This window comes from Melanerpes formicivorus, unplaced genomic scaffold, assembly GCF_026170545.1.
Source record: "Melanerpes formicivorus ecotype bairdi unplaced genomic scaffold, bMelFor1.0.p_v2 SCAF_6, whole genome shotgun sequence".
NCBI classification, from domain to species: domain Eukaryota; kingdom Metazoa; phylum Chordata; class Aves; order Piciformes; family Picidae; genus Melanerpes; species Melanerpes formicivorus.
The window spans coordinates 33,600,385-33,624,645 of record NW_027142358.1 but is presented as its reverse complement, the minus strand read 5'-3'; the positions used below and the strand labels follow the sequence as shown (position 1 = coordinate 33,624,645).

At 48.4% G+C, this 24,261-nt stretch overlaps 1 protein-coding gene across 1 annotated transcript in view; it reads right to left on the bottom strand.

Moving 5' to 3' along the window:
* The window catches only part of PCDH15 (protocadherin related 15), a 365,652-nt gene that overhangs the window by 288,541 nt on the left and 52,850 nt on the right, over window positions 1–24,261 (bottom strand). The window contains exon 2 of the mRNA XM_068140381.1: window positions 1,316–1,434. Coding sequence (XP_067996482.1) covers window positions 1,316–1,406 — 91 coding nt within the window. The 5' untranslated portion in view covers window positions 1,407–1,434. The remainder of the gene's footprint in view (window positions 1–1,315; window positions 1,435–24,261) is intronic.

Genomic DNA, 24,261 nt, shown 5'->3' with positions numbered 1-24,261 from the left:
TGTGCCCAGCTGGCCAAGAAGGCCAATGGCATCCTGGCCTGCATCAGGAACAGTGTGGCCAGCAGGAGCAGGGAGGTCATTCTGCCCCTGTGCACAGCACTTCCCTGCTTTCAACTTATTCCATTGCTCCCCAGCAGCTGCTTCCCCCCATGCTGATGAACACATGAGGAGACCTCTCTGCCATGCAGTCCCTCCTCCTTCAGATCCAGTCTTTTGCTGCTTGAAGACAGCTGACAAGCACCACCAAGTCCAACACTGCAAAGCACAAACAGTCCCACTCCCCTGCTATAATAAACAGTTCAAAAGCAAGCTGAGAGGAGCCAAGCAGAGACCGAGTGTCTGAAATAGGAGCAGCTCATCAGTGTCTACAGCGACAGCGACAATGACAGCATATGAAAAGCCAATTAGTTCACTTATACATTGTGGACATGATATACAGCATTGGGCTGGGGGATGGAAGGGAATAAAGGAGGACATTTGGGAAACAATTAACAGAACAAGAAATACAGACTTGGCACTTGATAACAACACACACAAGAAAGCAAGCAATTCAAGTAGGATTGAACACTTCTGACAAAAGCAAAGCCACTGCGCTTCATACCTGCCAAAACAAGAGTTTTCTACAAGAACAGTCAGCTAAAATAAGTCATAAATATTTGCTCCATGGAAGGCATAAGTGCCTCTTAAAATGAACAACTTCATTACAGACACTCTGAAACCCAGCTCAGTGTTTACTTATCCCTGCCATTATTCTTGGCAGTAAGCAAGAACACAGGTGTCACACTGAACTTTCCCACTTGTAACTTGTGCAAAAGAACAAATCACAATCACTTGTCTGGGCCTGCAAGTTTTTCATGACTCTTTCTGGTATTTCTTAATGCCACTCAACAAGGTTGAATTGCCATGTCCCAGGATTTCTGATGTATTGCTTCCCTGGATGCCCCTCACCGTGAACCTTTTCTCTCCAGATCCTGTTCTGAGCGCTCTAACTGTTCATTCAAAACTAAGGCAGGGTTAGTTATTTGTTCAATCAACATGAGGACATACATTTTCATGCTAGAGTCCAAGAGAGAGTCACTGCAACTTCAGGTTTCATCTTGCTTGGTAAACCACCAGCTTTGTTACAAACAATCTTTGGCAGATGCTTAGAATCATTAAACACACCCAGATCTTCCCCTGTTGTACCATCTCTTCCCTACCAAGTACCAAACTACTTTTTCAAGCAATAATTTCAAGGGGGGGTTGGGTAGGGGGCAATTAAAATGAGATCACAGAATCAGCCCACCCCTCCCTCACAGCAAAACCCCCACCTTACCTTCATCATTCTGGGCCGAACAACCTGCTAAGATAGTAGCAACTGCCATCCCTGCAGCTAACCATTTCCAGAGACAAAACTGCTGGACCATTGTTTGTCAAACTTCACTCAAGGGAGATCTGAAAGAGAAAGATTTGACAGAGGCATTAGTCAAGCAGCCTACACAAAGGGGAGTGAGTACAAGCTATTTCATGGTGGATGTCTAACCACACAGGAGATATACAGTCTACATGGGGCATTCTGGCTGTTCAAACAAGGAAGGTTAACCCCATGAGCAACAGCACTTATGTATGGACATGATAATCATGTATGCACAGCTGAAGCAGATGCTTCCAGTCAAGGAAAACCCAAGTTTCATGCAGAAATCAGATCTCATTTCCTTACAATAAACTCTTTCTGCTATCCTTCGTGCTTCAAAGCACTTTGGAGAAGTGAGGGTAGCTGAGAACAAAAAACCAACTGCAAAATCCCCTAATCCCAGTGTGCTAGGGGTTGGAAGGGACCTCTGGAGATCATCTGGTCCAACTCCCCTTCTAAAGGAGAGTTACCCACAGGAGGCTGCCCAAGATCACAATTTCCAGGCAGGTTTGGAATCTCTCCAGAGAAGGAGACTCAGCAACCTCTCACAGTATCACTAAGGTTGGAAGAGACCTCAAAGATCATTGAGTCCAACCTGTCACCACAGACCTCATGACTAGACCATGGCACCAAGTGCCACATCCAATCTCCTCTTGAACACCTCCAGGGATGGGGACTCCACCACCTCCCTAGGCAGCCCATTCCAATGACGAACGACTCTCTTGGTGAAGAACTTTCTCCTCACCTTGAGTCTAAAGCCTCGAGTCACCACCTCTCTGGGCAGCCTGATCCAGGGCTCCAGCACCCTCATGCCAAAGGCATTTTCCCCTTAAAAACAAAGACTTCTCCTTAAAAACTCAGCAGGGACACAGGCTTTCAAAGCCATCACCCTGCAAAACCATGAGTGAACCCCATAGATATCCTCCTTTAATGGCACAGGCTGTTGGTTCATGCCCAGCAAAGGAGCAAGGAACAAGTAAGAGCCCCTGGATATCAGGAAGAAGTTCTTTACAGTGACAGGGGTGAGACACACTAGAACAGACTGCTCAGGGAGATTGTGGATGCTCCCTCCTTGGTGGTGTTCAAGGCCAGGTTGGATGAGGCCTTGAGCAGCCTGAACTAGTGGAAGGTGTCCCTGCTCACGGCAGTGGGACTGCAACCAGATGATCTTGAAGGTCCCTTCCAACCCAAACCATTCTATGATCCACTAAAAAAACCCCAAACCCTACAAACACCAGGAGAATAAACTGGCCAAGATGTGGATGAACTCCAGAGCACATTTAGAGAGAGGAATATCAGGAAGTTTTCTAACACAGTTTTATGTCTCCAGTAAAGAGAATCAGCATATGTCTATGGCTCAAACTGAGTTCTTCACAAGTCTTTCCTTGCATTTAAAACCACTGTGACAAACACAATGGACTTCCTAGCAATAGAACCATGAGAGGGAGAGAAACCTACAGCACTATCAAAACAAGCTGTTGCATAAAACAAAACAGTTTAAGTGCTGTCAGTTTTCCCAAGCAAAGCACTTGACTCACATTTCATTGCCACTTCCTGCTTATAACTTGCTGCTATGGCTGCAAACTTGCTTTGTTTCATTCCAAGATAAACAGACAGATTACCCCCCACACACACACTTCCTAGGCTCAGTATGAACATCCTCTGCTCCTTCAGCAGTGGCAGTATTGAAGATGGGTTATCAGGGTCCATCCACAAACCAAGCTTATAAAACACACAAATGCATGGACAGCACCCAATGCACACAACACACATGTCAAAAAGAACTGCTTAAGGCATAAAAAGATCCTTTTATGTCACTAAAAGGCTATCCAAGGCACAGAGAAGCAGGGTTTCCACTAACAGGAATTAGTGATAGCTTCATTAGGTATTGGACAGGTCAAGGATTTCTCCCAGATCAGAATTTATTCCAAATCCCAGAATCCTAGGGCTAGGAGTTGGAAGAGACCTCTGGAGATCATCTGATCCAACTCTCCTGCTAAAGCAGAGTCACCCACAGCAGGTTGCCCAGGATCACAGTAGCCTGGTGGGTTTGGAGTCTCTCCAGAGAAGCAGACTCCACAACCTCTCTGAACAGCCTAATCCAGGCTTCAGCATCCTCACAGCCAACAAGCTTCTCCTCCTGTTCATATGGAACCTCCTGGGTTGCAGTTTGTGCCCATTGCCTCTCGTCCTATCACTGCACACCACTGAATGGAATGAAGCTGGAGGTGGGGAGATTCAGGCTGGAGGTGAGGAGGAAGTTCTTCCCCATGAGAGTGGTGAAGCCCTGGAAAGGGTTGTCCAGGGAGGTGGTTGGGGCCCTGTCCCTGGAGGTGTTTAAGCCCATGCTGGATGAGGCTCTGGCCAGGCTGATCTAGTGTGGGGTGTCCCTGCCCATGGCAGGGGGGTTGGAACTAGATGATCCTTGTGGTCCCTTCCAACCCTGACTGATACTATGACACTATGAAAGAAATCTGACCCCATCCTCTTGCCACGACAGGCCCAGCAGCTCTTGATGAGCACTGAGAAGATCCCCTCTGGGGCTGCTCTTCTCCAGCTAAACAGCTCCAGGTTTCTGAGCCTTCCCTCCTCACAGAGATGCTCCAGTCCCCTTATCAACTCTGTGGCCTCCCCTGGACTCTCTCTGGTAGTTCCCTGTCTCTCTTGAACTGGGAAGCCCAGAACCAGACCCACCACTCCCAGTGTGATCTATGGCAGAGTAGATAAGGAGGAGAACATCCCTCTATCTGCTGGTCACACTCCTCTTAAGGCACCCCAGGAGCCCCCTGGCCTTGGTCACAAGGGCACATTGCTGGCTCAATCATATCACCTCACAACACCATTTGGGTTAACAGGGAGGGAACAGCGCTGAGAGACAAACTCTTCCTCCTCAAAACCTGACCGAAACACAAGCACCTGTCAAGAGTTTCAGAGGAAACATTGGTGGAGGGCTTTTTGTTTATGTGTTTTGTGGCCTTGGTTTGTTTGTTTCCTTTTAAATAGATGAGGAAAGCAAGCAGTGAAGCCTCATAAGCCAGCCTGAGCCGCCCATATTGACTGAACTATTTAAAGTTCCCAGGCGTTTGACACTGAATATATTTAGCCAGCTTCTAGGGTGACTCACAGGAGTGGGAATCTATTAAGCTTCTTTGCAAAGAGAAAGAGAGCTCTGCTTGTTGTGTAAAGACCAAAAGAAAAATAAGTCACAGCTGACTTTCTGCCTTCCAGCAGATTTTAGCACCAATGTTCAGTGTTACAACAATGCTGTTAAGAAAAGGGAGAAAAAAAAGAAAAGGGCTCTTCCATCCCCAGCTTCAGTCCAGTAGGACTCTTCCCACCCTGTTCAGCAGCAGCAGGGCACTGCAGGCAGTTGCAGCAGGCAGCAATTTCAGGAAGAACCTCAATATCTCAGCCAAGAAAGTAGCCTGTTTAATTGAAGCAGCAGTGCAGATCTCAAGGGACTCTTCATTACAGCCAGACAAACATCAGCCTCAACAACAGCTCAAGGTTACAGGAATTCATCCATTGGAGCCATTTAAACAGCATCATGGAATGGTTTGGGCTGGATGGGAGGACTCTAGTTCCAACCCCCCTGCTGTGGGCAGGGACACCTTCCACTAGAACAGGTTGTTCAAAGCCTCATCCAACCTGGCTGTGAAGACTTCCAAGTTGGGGACATCCACAGCCTCCCTGGGCAGCCTGCTCCAGTGTCTCACCACCCTCACTTGAAAAACTTTCTTACTAATCTCCAGTTTCAGTCTCCCCTCTTCCAGCTCAAAGCCATTGCTCCTCATCCTATCACAACAAGCAATGGTTGAGAGTAGGTTGAACATGAGCCACCAGTGTGCCCAGGCAGCCAGGAGGGCCAATGGCATCCTGGCCTGCATCAGGAAGAGTGTGGCCAGCAGGAGCAGGGAGGTCATTCTGCCCCTGTACACTGCACTGGTTAGGCCATACCTCAAATCCTGTGTCCAGTTCTGGGCTCCTCAGGTGAAGAAAGATGTTGAGTTGCTGGAATGTGTCCAGAGAAGGGCAACAAAGCTGGGGAGGGGTCTGGAGCACAGCCCTGTGAGGAGAGGCTGAGGGAGCTGGGGTTGCTTAGCCTGGAGAAAAGAAGGCTCAAGGGAGACCTTCTTGCTGTCTACAACTACCTGAAGGGAGGTTGTAGACAGGTGGGGGTTGGTCTCTTCTCCCAGGCCAGCAGCACCAGAACAAGAGGACACAGTCTTAAGCTGTGCCAAGGGATGTTAAGGCTGGATGTTAGGAAGAAGTTCTTCATGGAAAGAGATACTGGCCATTGGAATGTGCTGCCCAGAGAGGTGGTGGAGTCACCATCCCTGGAGGTGTTTAGGAATAGACTGGATGGAGTTCTTGGTGCCATGGTTTAGCTGATTAGATGGTTCAATCTCCTGCCCTTGGACTTTGCCCATCTGCCCAGCCTGTCAAGGTCCCTCTGCAGAGCCTCTCTACCCTCCAGCAGATCAACTCCTGCCCCCAGCTTGATGTCATCTGCAAATTTACTGCTGATGGACTCAATGCCCTCATCCAGATCATCAATGAAGATGTTAAAGAGCACAGGGCCCAGCACTGATCCCTGGGGCACACCACTGGTGCCTGGCTGCCAGCTGGCTGTGACACCATTCACCACCACTCTCTGGGCTCAGCCTCCAGCCAGTTCCTAACCCAGCTCAGAGTGCTGCTGTCCAAGCCAGGGGCTGACAGCTTGGCCAGGAGTTTGCTGTGGGGGATGGTGTCAAAGTCCTTGCTGAGGTCCAGGCAGACTACATCCACAGCCTGCCCCACATCCACCAGGCAGTCACCTGGGCATGGAAGGAGATCAGGTTATTGCTGAGCATTGCAGGGCATTGCTGGGTCTTACAAACCTGTTGTATGTTCTTATTTTACAGCTCCTCCTACTGCCATCAATTGCTGCCTGTCCTTTGCCCTGTCAGGCTGTGCGTCCAGGACGCAACTGCTTCTTACACATTGTCTGCTTTTGGGGACTTGGCAGTAACTTGTGGTTTGTTGCAGGCTAGTTCTGAGTTAGCAGAGTCTCTTTAAAGGCTCTTCTTGCTTTCTACACTTTACACCACTTTTTTCCCCTTGTATAAATTGGAAGAAGAAAGGGGAGACAGTTATTCCGCTGCTGCATGTAGCGCTGCTTATTCTTAGAGCGGCGCCGTCCCTGTCCTTCCTCGTGGCTCACTTGACATTTCATCAAAATCAAAAAGAAATCTGCCAAGATTCTGTCTTGAAATCTCTTCACTATAGACTCAACTCAAGTATGTCAGCTGAGCTCTAAATAACAGAAGGTTGTGAGTGCAGATGGGGATTTTTCTTTTCCCAAGGTTGTGAAATGAAATACCAAAGGCCTTTGAAGTGTGGATGTGCGATTCTCTCGGGGTGGTATCACACAGGGTAGCCTGCCCATGAACAGCCTCTTCTTACACTGACCTGAAGAAACTAAGATAGGTCTCCTGAAGGACTTGTTTTGGGAAATGAGGTGTAAAAGGTGGGAAGCACTTGACAGCAGATGCCACCAAATGTAATAACACTGTCTCCTGAAGCAGGAAAAGAGACAGAGCCCAACTCTGTTTGGATCCCCACTCAATGAGACTGAACACATCCAAGTGCCGGGTTCTGCACATTGGCCACAGCAACCCCAGGCAGTGCTACAGGCTGGGGGCAGAGTGGCTGAGAGCAGCCAGGCAGAGAGGGACTTGGGGGTACTGATTGATGGTAGGATGAACATGAGCCTGCAGGGTGCCCAGGCAGCCAGGAGGGCCAATGGCATCCTGGCCTGAATCAGGAACAGTGTGGCCAGCAGGAGCAGGGAGGTCATTCTGCCCCTGTACACTGCACTGATTAGGCTGCACCCGAATCCTGTGTCCAGTTCTGGGCTCCTCAGTTTAGGAAGGAGGTTGACTTGCTGGAAGGTGTCCAGAGAAGGGCAACGAAGTTGGTGAGGGGTTTGGAGCACAGCCCTGTGAGGAGAGGCTGAGGGAGCTGGGGTTGCTTAGCCTGGAGAAGAGGAGGCTCAGGGGTGACCTTCTTGCTCTCTAAAACTACCTGAAGGGAGGTTGTAGCCAGGTGGGGGTTGGTCTCTTCTCCCAGGCACCCAGTACCAGAACAAGAGGACACAGTCTCAGGCTGCACCAGGGGAGGTTTAGGTTGGATGTTAGGAAAAAGTTATCTACAGAGAGAGTGACTGCCCATTGGAATGGGCTGCCTGGGGAGGTGGTGGAGTCACCATCACTGGAGGTGCTCAGGAGGAGACTTGATGGGGTGCTTGGTGCCATGGGTTAGGTGTTTAGGTGGGTTGGATTGGTTGATGGGTTGGACACTATGATCTTGAAGGTCTCTTCCAACCTGGTTTATTCTCTTAAATTATGTTCTATTAAAATATTCTAATGCTGCTCCAGCAGTGCTTTACAGTTTGGTGTTCCCGTGGGCAAAGAGAAGTTATACACCCAAGCACAAAAAACAACCTCAAGATGGGAATTTAGAAGAATCCAAGTTTTGGGGAAAATTTACTTCTTTTCTTTAAGAAAAGAATCAGAGAAAGGGTTGGGTTAGAAGGAACCTTCAAGATCATCTCATTCCAACCCCCCTACCGTGGGCAGGGACACCTCCACTAGACCAGTCTGCTCAAGGTCTTATCCCTGGACTTGAACACCTACCAGGCAGGGGGCATCCACAACCTCCCCGGGCAACCTGTCCCAGTGTCTTACCACCCTCTCTCTCAAGAATTTCTTCCTAGTGTCCATCACACATCTGCCCTCTTCCAGCTCAAAGCCAATCCCCTTTGTCCTACCACTGCAAGCCCTTGCAAAAAGGCTCCCCAGAGCCTTCTCTTCTCCAGGCTGAACAGCCCCAAGTCTCACAGCCTGTTCCCAGAAGAAGTTTCAGCACTGTTCCATGCAGTGGTCCCTGTTTCTCAATACAGCTGTACAGGTAGACAAAGACAGGTATGGATTTTCCCAGAGCAGAAGCAGCTGGTCACTGGACATGCTTACAGCTCAACACAGGGAAATGGAGCAATCCTCACACCCCAAGGAGCAATCATGTCTCCTGGCCTCATTTCTGGCCTTTTTCTTCTTTCCTCTATCACCAATGCAGCTTCTCAATCCGCCAAACACCAACTAGTTATCAAAACATCTGTGTAAGAGGCACTTCAACACATTTTAAGGGGGGATAAATGTCAGTTAAAAGCCCTGAAATATCAAATATCATATCCAAGCACCCTGAATTTATTTAAGGCTCAATAATGTTAGACTAACCTTAAATACTGATTTATTTAGGGATCAGGTGTTATCACAGGGCTTAAACCATTCAACTCACACAAAGCTGAGTTAGGAAACATGGACTCAGTCAAAAGAAAGAGCCATGCCTACTTGTGGTAATGCAGAACTGGTCTCAGTGTGGAAACAAAGACTGAAGGCATAAGAAGTTAGTTGAATTTGCTACACACTAGCACAGTCTAATGCCCCATGTGGGATGCACTAACAGAATCAAAGGCTGGCAAAGACCTCCAAGATCACTGGATCAAACCCAGCACTGCCAGGTTACCACTAAACCACATCCCTCAGCACCACATCTGAACAGCTTTGAAACTCCTTCAGGTATGAGAACTCCACCACCTACTTGGGTAACCTGTTCCAGGATTTAACAACCCTTCTGAGGAAGAAAATGTTTCTAATGCCCAACCTAAACATCTCCCCTGGCACAATTTCAGGCTGTTTCCTCTCTTTCTATCACATGATACTTGGGAGAAGAGACCAGACCCCACCTCCCTCCAGCCTCCTTTCAGGGAGTTGTGTAGACCAATGAGGTCTCCCTTCAGCCTCCTCTTCTCCAAACTAAACAGCCCCAGGTCCCTCAGCTGCTCCTCACAAGTCTTGTGCTCCAAGCCCTTCACCAGCTTTGTTGTCCTTCTCTGGACACCCTCCAGCACCTCAGTTTCCTTCTGGAGAGAGGGGCCTAAAACTCAACCAAATGTTCTAGGTGCAGTCTCACCAGTGCTGAGGATAAGTTTGCTGCAAAAAGGAAGGAGCCACTGACATGGCAGGGAGATAACAGCATGGGGAAGTGGTGCACAAGCAGCCAAACCCTTGCACACATTGGTCTCTGGTAAAGCTCCAATCCAAACCCAGAGTTAAAACTGCAGCAGAACTTGGTGCTTCAGCCAACACTTGAAAGAATTAAATTCCAATCAGGGAGTGGGGAGGAAATAACAATAAAAAAACAATCTGAGTTTTGGATTGAGTTTGCAGCAAGCCTGAGGCCATTGGCCTATTCAGAAGTGACCAATGGGACACAGAACACAATAGTGCCACCCCACCTGAACTGCCGCACTGCTATAGCTTCACAGCTTGGCTGAGCCTGTGTGGTAAGTCTGGAAATCACAGTATCTTAGAGTGGTCTGGGTTAGAAGGGACCTCCAAAGGTCATCTAGTCATCTGAGTGGTCTCCACTCAGCAGGGACATCCTCAACTAGATGAGGTTGCCCAGAGCCCTGTCTAGCCTCACCCTGAATATATCTCTATGGATGGAGTCTCAACCACCTCCCCAGGCAACCTGTTGCAGTGTTCCACTACCCTCATGGTACAGAACTTGTTCCTAACATTCAATCTAAATCTCTTCTTCTCTAGTTTGAAACCACTGTCCCTCATCCTATCACTGCAGGTCTTTGTAATCAGTCTCTTTCCATCCTCCTTGTAGTCCCCTTCAGGTACTGGAAGGTCATTATTAGGCCTCCCCAGAGTCTTCTACTGACTGAAAGATCCCCAGCTCCCTCAGCCTGTCCTCGCAGCAGAGGTGCTCCAGCCCCCTGACCACTCTCATGGCCCTGCTCTGCATCCAATCCATCAGGTCCATGTCTTTCCTGCATTGTGGGCTCAAGAGCCAAACACTATTAGGATCTGAACCTATTGCATAAGCAGAAAGTGCACACTTGAAAAATAGCTCCTTAAGTACCCAGACATGTCTATAAGCAATACTTGCCATTCTCTCTATATATGTTAACAACATATGTATAATGTATATACATGTCAAGCTCCTGTGACACTCTCAGAAATCACAGAAGGCATGAAGCTGGAAGGGACCCTCAAAGCTCCTCTTGACCAATCCCCCTGCACTTAGCAGGGACATCTCCAACTAGATCAGGTTGTTCATGGCACTGGATGTCTCCAGCGATGGGGCCTCAAACACATCTCTGGGCAATCTGCTCTACTATTTAACCACTCTCATTGTGAAGAGCTTCTTCTTAATTTCGACCTAACTCTACCTTCTTCTAGTTTCAAACCATTGCCCCTCATCCTGACATGCACAAGCCCTTTATTTAGAATAAACCAAACCAGGTTGGAAGAGACCTTCAAGATCATCATGTCCAACCCATCAACCAATCTAACCCACCCAAACAGCTAACCCATGGCACCCTTCCAAGCAGTTCCTACACAGCCTGCCTGTAAGTCCCTCTCTCATATTGAAATGCAGCTATAGGGCTGAGAGAAGTCTGTGGTGAGACCTGTCCCCACAGGGCAAGTTCTCCTGTCCTCTGATCATCTTTGGGGACTACTCTGGACCCTCTCCATCAGGTCCATGCCCTTCTTGTGTTGGCGCCCCCAGAGTTGGACACAGTAGTCCAGGTAAGGTTTCACCAGAGCAGAGGGGTAGAATCATCTCTCCATCTGCTGGCCACACTGCCTTTGATGCAGCCCAGGATGCCATTGACCTTCTGGGCCACAAGTGCTGGCTCATGTCCAGTTTCTCATAGAATCATACAATCAAGAAGGTTGGAAAAGACCTCAAAGATCATCAAGTCCAGCCTGTCACCCAAGACCCCATGCCTACTAGACTGTGGCACCAAGTGCCACATCCAATCCCCTCTTCAACACCCCCAGGGATGGTGACTACACCACCTCCCTGGGCAGCACATTCCAATGGCCAACAACTCTCTCTGGGAAGAACTTTCTCCTCACTTTGAGCCTAAACTTCCCCTGGCACAGCTTGAGACTGTGTCCTCTTGTTCTGGTGCTGGTTGCCTGGGAGAAGAGACCAACCCCCTCCTGGCTACAACCACCCTTCAGTCATCCACCAGCACCCCCAAGCCCTTTCCTGCAGGGCTGCTCTCAATCTCAGGTGCAGGCAGAGTGCTAACTCTGCCTTTACCCTCCCATGGTTGGATGAATAATGCAACATTTAAAACAAATCCAATTGCAGACCCATTTCCATGTTTGCTGTTAATTTTCTCATCCAGCCAGAACTCTTCAGGCCCCAGAAGTTACACAATTTGCTTCATGGTGTTGCTCTGTGGTGGCAAACCTTTAAAAGTATACATATCTCTAAGAGTACATGGAGCTGAAGTGTTTAAACATGGGGGAAAAAAAAAGTACTGTTGACAGCTTTATTACAAGGCTCATCAATAGTAGTACTGATCTGATTCTGAAGATTGCAGACTCCAAACCAGGGAGTCTCTGAAGTGCAAGTGCTTATTCTAGAGGAGTGGTGCCACAATAAATCAGGAATGTCAGCAGAAACAGGGAAAACACAAAAAGGCTCTGAGAAAAGCCAACAAGGAGTTGGATTTGCTTTACAGCCTGGCAGCATTCCTGGCTTGCTTAAAGCCATGGGCCATTAAACTCTGTGTCCCCAATGGTTTTGGTTTTGTTGTTGAAGCAATAATGTTGAACTGTTAATACAGGGAAAGGAGCTTCTAAATATTATTTAGACACAAGAAGAGGGGGGAGAAAAATAAACCAAAACACAACCACCAACCCAAACTTCTCGTTTGTCTCAACACTGTTCTTAACCAGATTCACTTCATAGGGTGGGAGGCTACATCTGGGTGGTGGTTTGAGCCTTAACTGAGGCTTAAGAGCTCAGATGGGGGCCAGGCTGAGAATCCCTCCCCTCTTCCTCTTTCCCAATAGAGAGGAAAAGAAAGGGAAGGAGCAAATCTATGAACTGCATGTAATTCTATGCATGAACTGCATGTAATTCTATGCATGAACTGCATGTAATTCTATGCATGAACTGCATGTAATTCTATGCATGAACTGCATGCAATTCTATGCATGAACTGCATGCAATTCTATGCATGAACTGCATGCAATTCTATGCATGAACTGCATGCAATTCTATGCATGAACTGCATGTAATTCTATGCATGAACTGCATGTAATTCTGTGCATGAACTGCATGTAATTCTATGTAAATCCACCAAGAAATAATTTGGGTTCGGCTTGGAAGGAGAGAGGTAAAGAATTTTCTTTAAACAGTGTATGTGTATATATATAAAACATTAACAGGCAGGGTTCACAAGGGTAGGGAACAAGGACAGATGGGAAAAGAAAGCAATGTGAAATCCAAACCCAGTCCTTTGCAGAGTGTGGAAGCAGCAGGGAGGACCACACAGTAGCACTAAGTTTGGAAGAGACCTCGAGGATCATCAAGTCCAACCTGTCACCACAGACCTCATGACTAGACCATGGCAGAGAAACAGCAAGCCAGCAGCAATCCTCTTTCACACCACCCTCCTCCCCCCCCAGCCCAAGGCAGAAGGAAGAGAGCAATGGCTCCAACATCCTCCCCTTTATACCTGGACAGGGTGGGGTGGGGAGAAGTGGAACAGACCAAGTCAGTTTCCCAGGGGGAAAACACCCTCCAGGGAGGGCAAAACCTCAGAAGCCCTCCCCCCTGCTTCCAGGACGGATGCAGCCCATCACAATCTGCATATGTCCTAGGCCAGTCAGGCCCAGCAGAGTGCCTACCCATCCCCAGTTTGAGCTCTTCCCCGTGCCACACAAACCGTATGCCAGCACAGCTCTGCAACGCTCTCACCACCATGCAGATGGGACCCTTACAGTAGAAGCTGGTGCTGGGATCTGACACCCACACTAAGTATCAGAAGGGGATTGTATTTCTGATTAGCTGGGTCCTGAGCCTGACTTGCTGGTGGAACACAGCAGCTGGAAAGCTGCAGTGCTGGAGAAGACTCTCGCTTCAGGTTCAGCCAGAGAAATTCCAGACCGTGAGCTCCAGGACCACTCCAGCTAGTTTGGTGCATCCTGGAAGGCCAAACGTGAGCCACACAGAACCCCTGTGCTCCCCAGGCAGCTGCTGAGCCACCTCACAGCACCTACTCAGCACCCAGAAAAAAGCCACCTTTGAGTTAAAGCCCTGTAAGCTGCTTGTGGTTCTAATGCAGCAGCAAGCACGAATAACACCGTTCACTGGAGCCAAGTGTCTGTATAAATGGTTTCCTGAAGAACTCCTCAAGCATAAGCAAATATTTGGCTGAAGTGGGGTTATAGTGAACAATCTGCAAGGCAAATACAACCCTCCCACCAGCTCTGGATGTTCCAAAAGCCAGAGCACTGCTACTGTTTGTGTTTCTGTAAGACTGAGTGCTTCACGGAATCGTACAACTGCTCAGGTTGGAGAAGACCTTCAAGGCCACCGAGTCCAACCATTAACCCCACTCTGCCAAGTCCACCATTAAGCCACACAACTATTTCAGACTATGGACTCTTGGATGTACTCTCTCTCTATTGTAATAGCTATAGCACTGCCATGCTACAAGAATTAGCACACTTGTTATGGAGTTTTGCTACAGGGTGGCCAAGGGATCAGGCACAGTCGGCATGGATTCAGGAAGGGCAGGTCCTGCCTCACCAACATGACCTCCTTCTATGATCAGGTGACTGCCTGGTGGATGTGGGGCAGGCTGTGGATGTGGTCTGCCTGGACCTCAGCAAAGCCTTTGACACCATCCCCCATAGCAAACTCCTGGCCAAACTGTCAGCCCCTGGCTTGGACAGCAGCACTCTGAGCTGGGTTAGGAACTGGCTGGAGGCTGAGCCCAGAGAGTGGTGGTGAATGGTGCCACAGCCAGCTGGCAGCCAGGCACCAGTGGTGTGCCCCAGGGATCAGTGCTGGGCCCCATCCTATTCAATACCTTTATTGATGATCTGGAGCAGGGGATGGAGTCCATCAGCAGTAAGTTTGCAGATGGCACCAAGTTGGGAGCAGGAGTTGATCTGCTGGAGGGTAGAGAGGCTCTGCAGAGGGACCTGGACAGGCTGGACAGATAGGCAGAGTCCAAGGGCAGGAGATTGAACACATCCAAGTGCCAGGTTCTACACATTGGCCACAGCAACCCCAGGCAGTGCTACAGGCTGGGGTCAGAGTGAGTGGAGAGCAGGCAGACAGAAAGAGATCTAGAGGTAGTGGAAAAGGAAGAGACCTCTGCAATCAACAAGTCCAACCTATCACCCAACACCATCTAATTAACTAACCCATGGCACCAAGCACCCCATCCAGTCTCTTCCTAAACATCTCCAGTGATGGTGACTCCACCACCTCCCTGGGCAGCCCATTCCAATGGCAAATCTCTCTTTCTATGAAGAACTTCTTCCTCACCTCCATCCTAAACATCCCTTGGCACAGCTTGAGACTGTGTCCTCTTGTTCTGGTGCTGGTTGCCTGGGAGAAGAGACCAACCTCTGCCTGGCTACAACCTCCCTTCAGGTAGTTGTAGACAGCAATGAGGTCTCCCCTGAGCCTCCTCTTCTCCAGGCTAAGCAACCCCAGCTCCCTCAGCCTCTCCTCACAGGGCTGTGCTCCAGACCCCTCCCCAACTTTGTTGCCCTTCTCTGGACAACTTCCAGCAACTCAACATCTTTCCTAAACTGAGGGGCCCAGAACTGGACACAGGACTCAAGGTGTGGCCTAACCAGTGCAGTGTACAGGGGCAGAATGACCTCCCTGCTCCTGCTGGCCACACTGTTCCTGATGCAGGCCAGGATGCCATTGGCCCTCTTGGCTGCCTGGGCACACTGCAGGCTCATGTTCGGCCTACCATCAACCTGCACCCCCAGGTCCCTCTCTGCCTGGCTGCTCTCAGCCACTCTGACCCCAGCTTGTGGCACTGCATGGGGTTGCTGTGGCCAATGTGCAGAACCTGGCTCTTGGATGTGTTCAATCTCATCCCCCTGTACTCTGCCTATCTGTCCAGCCTGGCAAGGTCCCTCTACAGAGGCCCCTCTGTACAGCACTGATAGCCAACATACACAGAGCCTGACTCCCAGCAGGTACCACCTGGAGAGAACTTTTCCTTTCCTCTTAGAAGCAGAATACAGAATTAACCAGGTTGGAAAAGACCTTCAAGATCATCAAGTCCAGCCTATCCCCCAGCACCACCTAATCAACTAAACCATGCCACTCAGTGCCTCATCCAGGCTCCTTTCAAACACTTCCAGATGCATCACGGCAGTGAGAATGACCAAAAATGCACATTAAGTGAATTTACTGAAGAAAATTGTTTCCTCTAGAAGAATTTATATGCTGCAGCTTCTCTTTTACTCAGAGATGCTTTATTTAAACGGGGTAAAATAAATACATCAAGCTTGTCAAAGCAAAGTCTACCTCTCTCTACTTGCCTGTTAGTCATCACACATCAGTAGTGTTAAATACAGCCTGGAGCAATTGCAGGGCTTTTATTTAGCTCAGTTCAAACAGCTCAGTGCAATGACATTTCAGGATCAACATGCACACACACAAACATGCACACAGCTAGCAGACACTAGACTCAGCTACTTCCACGTCTGGGGGAAGATTGTCTTATCACTGGGACTGAAGCCTTAAAAATAGTCCTGGAGTTTGAAGGTAGGCTAGCTGACAAACAGTGAGGCTGATTAAGTCAAATAGTTCTCAGAGTTGTACACCTGCACTCCAGGTTACAGGCTAAGGAAGGAACACTTACAAGGTGTATCGGTATGGAGTGGCTGGGTCACAATCTGCCTGTAAATTACTAACTGTAACCAATCTCGACCAAGAAATTGGCCAGGAATAGACCTTGAGAGTTACCTGCTGCTCCAAACAGTCACATTCCTGCACAGATCCCTATGGAGATGGCCCAGGTAACACGCTGCCTCACACAAGGACTTCTGTTCCCTCTTCAATCAGAGCAGAGTACTCAACTACACGCTCCCCTGAGTGAGATCCATAGGCAGTTATTGGTAGCAGTGGGACAAGACTGTCACAAAGTCCTCCAAAAGCTAATCACATCCCACGATTGTACAGAGGAATCATTCTGTTTGGGCTTCCTACCTTACTCCCTCAGCACATTTGGGATCCTCAGGACCTTCTTCTCCTGATAAAACATTACAGATTGGAAGGGACCTCCAGATACCATCAAGTCCAAATCCTCCTCTAAAGCAGGATCACCTAGGGCAGGTGACACAGGAACACATCCAGATGCACCTTGAAAGGCTCCAGAGAAGGAGGCTCCACAACCTCTCTGGGCAGCCTGCTCCAGGACTCTGTGACCCTTACAGGTCTTCCCTCACATTGAGACAGAACTTCCTGTGTTCCAGTCTGTACCCATGGTCCTTCTTGCCCCCTACCCCTCAGGTATTTATAAACATTAATCAGATCTCCTCTCAGGCTGCTCTTCTCCAGGCTAAACAGGGCTCTCATCCTTTCCTCATCAGAGAGGTGTTCCACTCCCTCCACTGGACACTCTCTAGAGCCCAGAACAAGACACAGTCCTCTAGATGTGTTCTTACTAGGGCACAGGAGAGGGGGAGAAGAACCTACATTGACATGCTGGCCACACTCTTCTGAATGCACCCCAGGATGGCATTGGCCTTCTGGGCCACAAGGGCACGTTGCTATCTCATGGAGAACTTACTGTCCACCAGGACCCCAAGAGCCTTCTCTAGCCAGTTGGATTTGGGAGTCAGCTCACACAAGACCTCCACTACTTTAACCACATGCCTGCTGTTAATTACCCAGCTTGCATGTCGAGTCCTGCAAAGCTTTACTCCTGCTTATCCTCCCTAGGCCTGCCCTTCACATTCCTTCTGCTCCCATCTAACAGCAACCCAAGCTCCAGGAGTCCTAGCTTGCCTTCCTCCACATGCTTCACTCTGTCAGCTGCTACTTCTACACATCAATCTTGCTTTTCATCACCACTCCTATACAGCCTCCTCCAAGCCTCCAGTTCTGCTTGGTGCTCTCTCCAAGCTTTTCCATATCTGACATATGTCTATCAATCCTCAAGTACTCTTTCACTCCTCTGCTCCATGATTTTCCTTCCCATGTATTTTGGGTTGGATCTTCAGCTTAAAAATCCCTCTTATTACTTCTTCACAGGCTATGAGAGCATAATTAGATAGGATTACTTTTTTGCTTATACTCTGATTGCTTTCAGTATTTGTTGCCCTTAAGGGAAAGGAGCCACTGAAGCATTTGCTCATGTTTTCAACTATTTACTCCATCCTTTTACAGTATCACTAAGGCTGGAAGAGAGGACTTCACAGAAGCTGCAATCACTTCCCATCTCTATCTAAACACATCACCTTCTAAAGCTCCTCATCATTATGCAAAGCTGGATGTGACCCCACAATATACACTCACAGCCCTGGACCAACAGTGTCCTAGGCTGCATACCCAGCAGCCTGGGGAGCAGGAGGAGGGAGGGGATTCAGTCCCTCTGTGAGACCCTACCTGCAGTGCTGGATCCCTCCCCAGCTTTCTTGTAGCCCCCTTCAGGTACTAGAAAACCGTTCTAAGGTCTCCCTGGAGCCTTCTCTTCTCCAGGCTGAACAGCCCCAACTCTCCCAGCCTGTCCCCTAGGGAAGGTGTTCCAGCCCCCCATTATCTTTGTGCCTCCCTTGGAGCCACTCCAATGGTTCAATGTCTTTCTTCTGTTTGGGGCCCCAAAACTGAACACAGTGCTCCAGGTGCAGGTAACAGAGCAGCTGAGCTTGCCCAGAGTTGACTGTGTGGATGAAGGAAGTTTAGGTGTCAGTACTGGAGTGAAAGTAGTGTGGGATTACGTACCAGCTGAGAAAGCCTGTGGGCTCTAGAGGTTAACTTATGATGATGATAACCACAGAGGATGGTGGGCAGCTCGGTGAGGATTTATGTGCCTTGGGTACAGGAGTGACAGCTTGGGAAATGGATTTCCATTTGGATAAAAAAGCACTTTGGGATAAGTAAGGTAATCATAGGTGCAAATAGGGATTCCAGATTTGTCAGCTTTGTAGCTGCCTTCCCCTCTGAGGAGGCAGTGTGGATAGCTGCTGGAGTGGAATGGGTACTGAGCTCAAGTCAACGAGGTGCTTGGGAGCAGTAGAAGAGACAGAAATGAGAACTACATCATAATGGCTTTATAAAGGACAGCAGAATTCCCCTAGAGCATGAAAGACTGGCTTTGCTGATATGATTTCAGAAAGAGGCTCCAGAGAAGGGAAAGGTCCATGAAGGGCAGTTCAGCTGTTTTATTTAAGACACTTGTAGGCCAAACCCTTCTTTCCCAAACAGAACAAACTTCCTAAACCCACCACCACATCTGACAAAGCAACCCAAGGACCACTTATCAAAAGAAACAGACATTATAGATGAAATCTTGATTACCCAAAGTGCTGTAGGAACACATTGCACACTTGGCACTATGATTACTATACTGCAGAAATAAAAGCAAGAAGACAGACAAGTAAATCTTTCACTTGAACTCAACAGCTGTAGACTCATAGGATTGTTTTGGTTGGAAAAAGCCTCTAAGATCAAGTCTAACCTAAGCCAACCCAGCACAACCTTGACCATTAAAACATGTCCCAAAGTGCAAGTGAGGCTCTAGCTGTGCTTGAGTGTCTGCTGTGGCCTCTCTCTGTCTCACTTGGAGCTGTCATCTTCATCAGTGGCCCCAGATTTCTTCAGAACACAACTTCAGTGAGCATGGCAGAGGAGGCTTTGGGCCAGGGAGGAGCTCAGGAGGGTTTTGGCCAAGGAGGAGATGAGAGGAGGGTTTGGGTCAAGCTGAAGCTCAGGACAGTTGTGGCTTCATTTTGGGCTGCTGCCTGGGGTGGGCAGGGCAGGTGACTTTCTGCACCTTGCCTCTGCTGCCAGTTGGCAGGTGACACCTGTCCTTGGTCTTCCAGGTGTTCAGAAAAGGCTTGGATGTGGTACTTGGAGCCATGGTTTAGTTGTCAGGAGGTGTTGGGTGACAGGTTGGACTCGATGATCTCTGAGGTCTTTTCCAACCTTATTGATTCTATGATTCTATTTAGAATAGCATTAACCAGGTTGGAAGAGACCTTTGAGATCATCAAGTACAACCTATCATCCAACACCATCTAATCAACTAACCCATGGCACCAAGCACCCTATCAAGTCTCCTCCTGAACACCTCCAGTGATGGTGGAGAAAGATTCCTGCTTCATTGCCAGGGCTCTGAACACACAGCAATATTACTGCAGTGACACAAACATTTTCCTGAAGCTACCTCCCAATTTGCACAACTGTGATGCCAGGCAGACCTCCCCAAGAGAGAAAGTTGTAATCTCCTTGATGAGATATCATTGTAAGAGCAATAATGAGTTTTGTCTTGCAGGCAAGCCATCAGAATCAAGGCAAAAGCTGGATGGGTGCAGAACCAACAGAGACCTCAGAAATGATCCAAATCAGGATCTATGACAAGCACTGCAGCTTGCCCTGAGGATACAGATAAACTTAGGTGGCACAACCAAGCAGAGGACATCTCAGCATTGACATGAATGCTTCTGTACAGCCTTAACCCGTTTTTGAAGTATAAATCATCAGCACTCCCTCAAAAATTGTATCCTGAAGGGAATAGATGGTTTTAAACTTGCTGAGCTCAGGATTTTAACAGAGAGATTCAAAAGTGCAATTGGATTGATGCTGTTGAGTACTTGTGGCACTTTATGACTGGATCCCTTTGTTGGGGTTTTTTTGACATCCCTTTTTGAAAGGCAAAGAGGGGAAAGAAAGAAAGAAAGAGAGAGTGGTGAGACCCCACCTGGAGTACTGTGTCCAGTTCTAGAGCCCCTATGACAAGAGGGATCTGGAGGTGCTGGAAGGTGTCCAGAGAAGGGCCACAAGGATAAGAGGGCTGGAGCACCTCTCCAATGAGGACAGACTGAAGGAGTTGGGGCTGTTCAGTCTGGAGAAGAGAAGGCTCCCAGGTGACCTCATTGTGGCCTTCCAGTATCTGAAGGGGGCCTACAGGAAGGCTGGGGAGGGACTGCTCAGGATCTCAGGTAGTGATAGGACTAGGGGGAATGGAATGAAGCTGGAGGTGGGGAGATTCAGGCTGGAGGTGAGGAGGAAGTTCTTCCCCATCAGAGTGGTGAAGCCCTGGAATGGGTTGTCCAGGGAGGTGGTTGGGGCCCTGTCCCTGGAGGTGTTTAAGGCCAGGCTGGCTGAGGCTGTGGCCAGGCTGATCTAGTGTGGGGTGTCCCTGCCCATGGCAGGGGGGTTGGAACTGGATGATCCTTGTGGTCCCTTCCAACCCTGAATGATACTGAGATACAATGTAAGGGAGCACTGGAACAGGCTGCCCAGAGGGGTGGGGGAGTCTCCATCTCTGGAGAAATTCAAACCCAGCCTGGGCACATTCCTGTGTGATCTTCTCTCGGTGAACTTTCTGTGCCAGGAGGGTTAGACTGGAACTCCAGAGGTCTCTTCCAACCTCTACCATTCTGACATCTTCATAGAGAGCCTTCTCCACTCTTGCAATTGGAGTGTTTACAAAGATCTGCTGAATTTCTCCCCCAGTCTTTTATGCACGCACCGTTTACCCAATGCTGTAATCATCACTCACACCTTCCTTGGAACAAGCACAGAGAGGTAAAAATGCAAATGTCTCTATTTTTAGGTACCACTTAGTATGCAATTATCAATACTACAGAGAGCTGAAAACACATCTGATGCAGGCAGACTGCAATGTCTGGTTCAGCAGCTGTCCCAGCATGAAAACCTCAGGGGGCTGAGAAGTTATGCAAGCATACCTGGGTTTTCTTTGCTACAGGCCTCTGGCAGGACCTGTTACAAATAAAGCTTAGTGCACCTGGTTTGTCCTCTTCAACATTTCAATATATGACACTCACTATCAGCAGGAAGGTCGGGGAAGGACTGCTTAGAAGGGCTTGCAGCAACAGGAGAAGGGGCAATGGTTTGCAGCTAGAGCAGGGCAGTTGTAGGGTGGACATTAGGAGGCTGTTCTTCACAACAAGAGTGGTGCAGTACTGCAACAGGCTGCCCAGAGATGTGCTCGAGGCACCATCCCTGAAAACATTCATGGGCAAACTTGATGGGGCCCTGAGCAAATCTGATCCAGTCAGAGATGTCCTGCTCACTGCAAGGGGGATGGACAAGATGACCTCTGAGGGTCCCTTCCAACCCAATGCATTCTGTATTTTGGGGGCAGATATTTTGCATTCCTTATAGAGAAATCAGGCTTTCAGCTGCTTTACATTCAGAGCTTGGCTCAAGTAAAGGACTGCCAGAATCATCCCAGAAGAGTATTTACAGTGCACAGAGTTTTTGAGAATTAACCTGCTGAATACAGCACAAATGTTTCCCAACACTGTTTGCTGAACTCATCACATCTTGCCATCTCACTGTTTTTCACCAAACCCCCAAACCCTTTGTTCCAAGTGCAATTCATTCATAGCAATGTCTCCCATTCCATTCTGTTCCCTCAAGCTGAACTCCATTGGAATGGTTGTTCATTATCATAGAATTGTTTCTGTTGGACAAGATCTCTAAGATCATCAAGTCCAACCATCAGCCTAACACCACCATGGCCTTTAAACCGTGTCCCCAGGTGCCATGGCCACACCTGTCTTGAACACCTCCAGGAATGGGGACTCACCACCTCCCTGGGCAGCACATTCCAATGCCTGACCACAAATAATTTCTTCCAGCAAAGAAATTTTTCCTAATCTCCAGCCTAAACTTCCCATGGCACAATTCCAGGGCATCTCATCTCCTTCTGTCACCTGATATTAGGGAGAAGAGACCAACCCCCACCTCACCCCACCCTCCTTTCAGGGAGCTGTAGAGAGCAATGAGGTCTCCCTTCAGCCTCCTCTTCTCCAGACTAAACATCCCCAGTTGCCTCAGCTGCTCATCAGCCCTGCTCTCTAGACCCTTCACCAGCTTTGTTGCCCTTCTCTGGACTGGCACCAGCACCTCAATGGCCTATTTGGAGGGACCCAAAACTGAAGGCAGGATTTGACAGGCAGCTTCAGTGGCACCAAGTACAGGAGCATGATCACTTCCCTACTTCTGGTGGCAGCACAATGCCTGATTCAGGGCAGGATGATGTTGGCTTTCTTGGCCAGTTTTTTAACTCCTAGAGGACCACCACCAGAGAAAGACCTTTGATGTCAATCCAGTTCCCAAAAGTTTAGGAGACCTGCCACTGTTTTAACAGCTCCACATGAGATCACTACCTTCAGGAAAAATTGGACCCAGAGCACAGGAAACTATTTATAAGGTAAAGGAAATAGCAGCTCAGACAAGAGCTCAGGGTTCTGGGCTTGTCACCAGAGTGTATTTGCAAGAGATGAAAGGGGACAAGCTACACCCCAAAGAAATGATCAATCGACAGCACATTTAAGATATCAACACAAAGGCCTTCTTGACAGCGGTCAGATCTTTAATGCTTCACAAGGCATTGCTGGCAGGCTCTGCCATGCAATAAAATGATTCAGCAGAAACGTCAAGTTGGAGGGAGGAGGCAAGAAAGAGGAGTCAAATTCCTGCCTGAAGAACATTAACTGTAGAACTGTACTGGAAAAGGCAGCTGAAGGATTTCCTGATCTGCTGGAGTATTTAATGAAAGTATTCCCATGAGCAAGGCCTTTATGAGCTGGATCATTATTATCTCCCCTGCCAATAACTCACTCCCTTCCCTTTGTGCAAAACCCACTTCACAAACACCATCACGCTCCTCATCTTGCTCGCTTGTGCGACTGGAAGACTGACCTTAAAAAAGTCACCTTGTGCTTCCACCTACCCAACACAGTTTGGTTTAAAAGGTCTAAAATCCAAATCTGAGCACCCCAAAACACAAACAGAGTGATTTTGGTTTGTGGCAGGACATCAAGACACTTGAATGTGTCCAGAGAAGGGCAATGAGGCTGGGGAGGGGTCTGGAGCACAGCCCTGTGAGGAGAGGCTGAGGGAGCTGGGGTTGCTTAGCCTGGAGAAGAGGAGGCTCAGGGGAGACCTCATTGCTCTCTACAACTCCCTGAAGGGAAGCTGTAGCCAGGTGGGTGTTGGTCTCTTCTTCCAGGCAAGCAGCACCAGAACAAGAGGACACAGCCTCAAGCTGTGCCAGGGGAGGTTTAGGCTGGAGGTGAGGAGAAAGTTCTTCCCAGAAAGAGTAATTGGCCCTTGGGATGTGCTGCCCAGGGAGGTGGTGGGTGGTGGAGTGCTGTCCCTGAAGGTATTCAAAAAGAGGACTGGATGTGGCACTTGAAGCCATGGTTTATTTAGCTATGAGGTATTGGGTGGTAGGCTGGACGTGATGATCTCTGAGGCATTTTCCAACCTTATTGATTCTATGATTCAAGTCTACTCTTACTCTATGTGAAAGCGTTGTATCTTCAAAAGCAAATCAATGCCTGGTCTGCTGTAACTTCCAAACCATGTAGTCATTCAGTTTACTACCAACAAATCTCACCAGAAGGAACAGCTGAACTGTAAAACACAACAAAAAGATGGAATCTATGAGAAAAAAAAATTAAATCAGAATGATTACTTCAGGGGAGGTTAAGTATAAAACCATCTCCTAGCATCAACTGCCTACTACAGAGCTTACTCTACAGGTAAGAGCCTCGTACCTTTAACATATATATATAAAACATATTATATAAAATAAAGCAAAATTGTTGGCTTTAGTTCCACATTTCTTGGCCTCCCCTATGCTTGAATCCTCATTTCCACAGAACAGTGTCTCATAGTTGCCTGCAGATTGTTATATTGCCTCTCCGTGGGCACAAGAGACTGCAATAAGCAGTTCTCAGAAGTGAGGCTTGATTGAAAGCTTT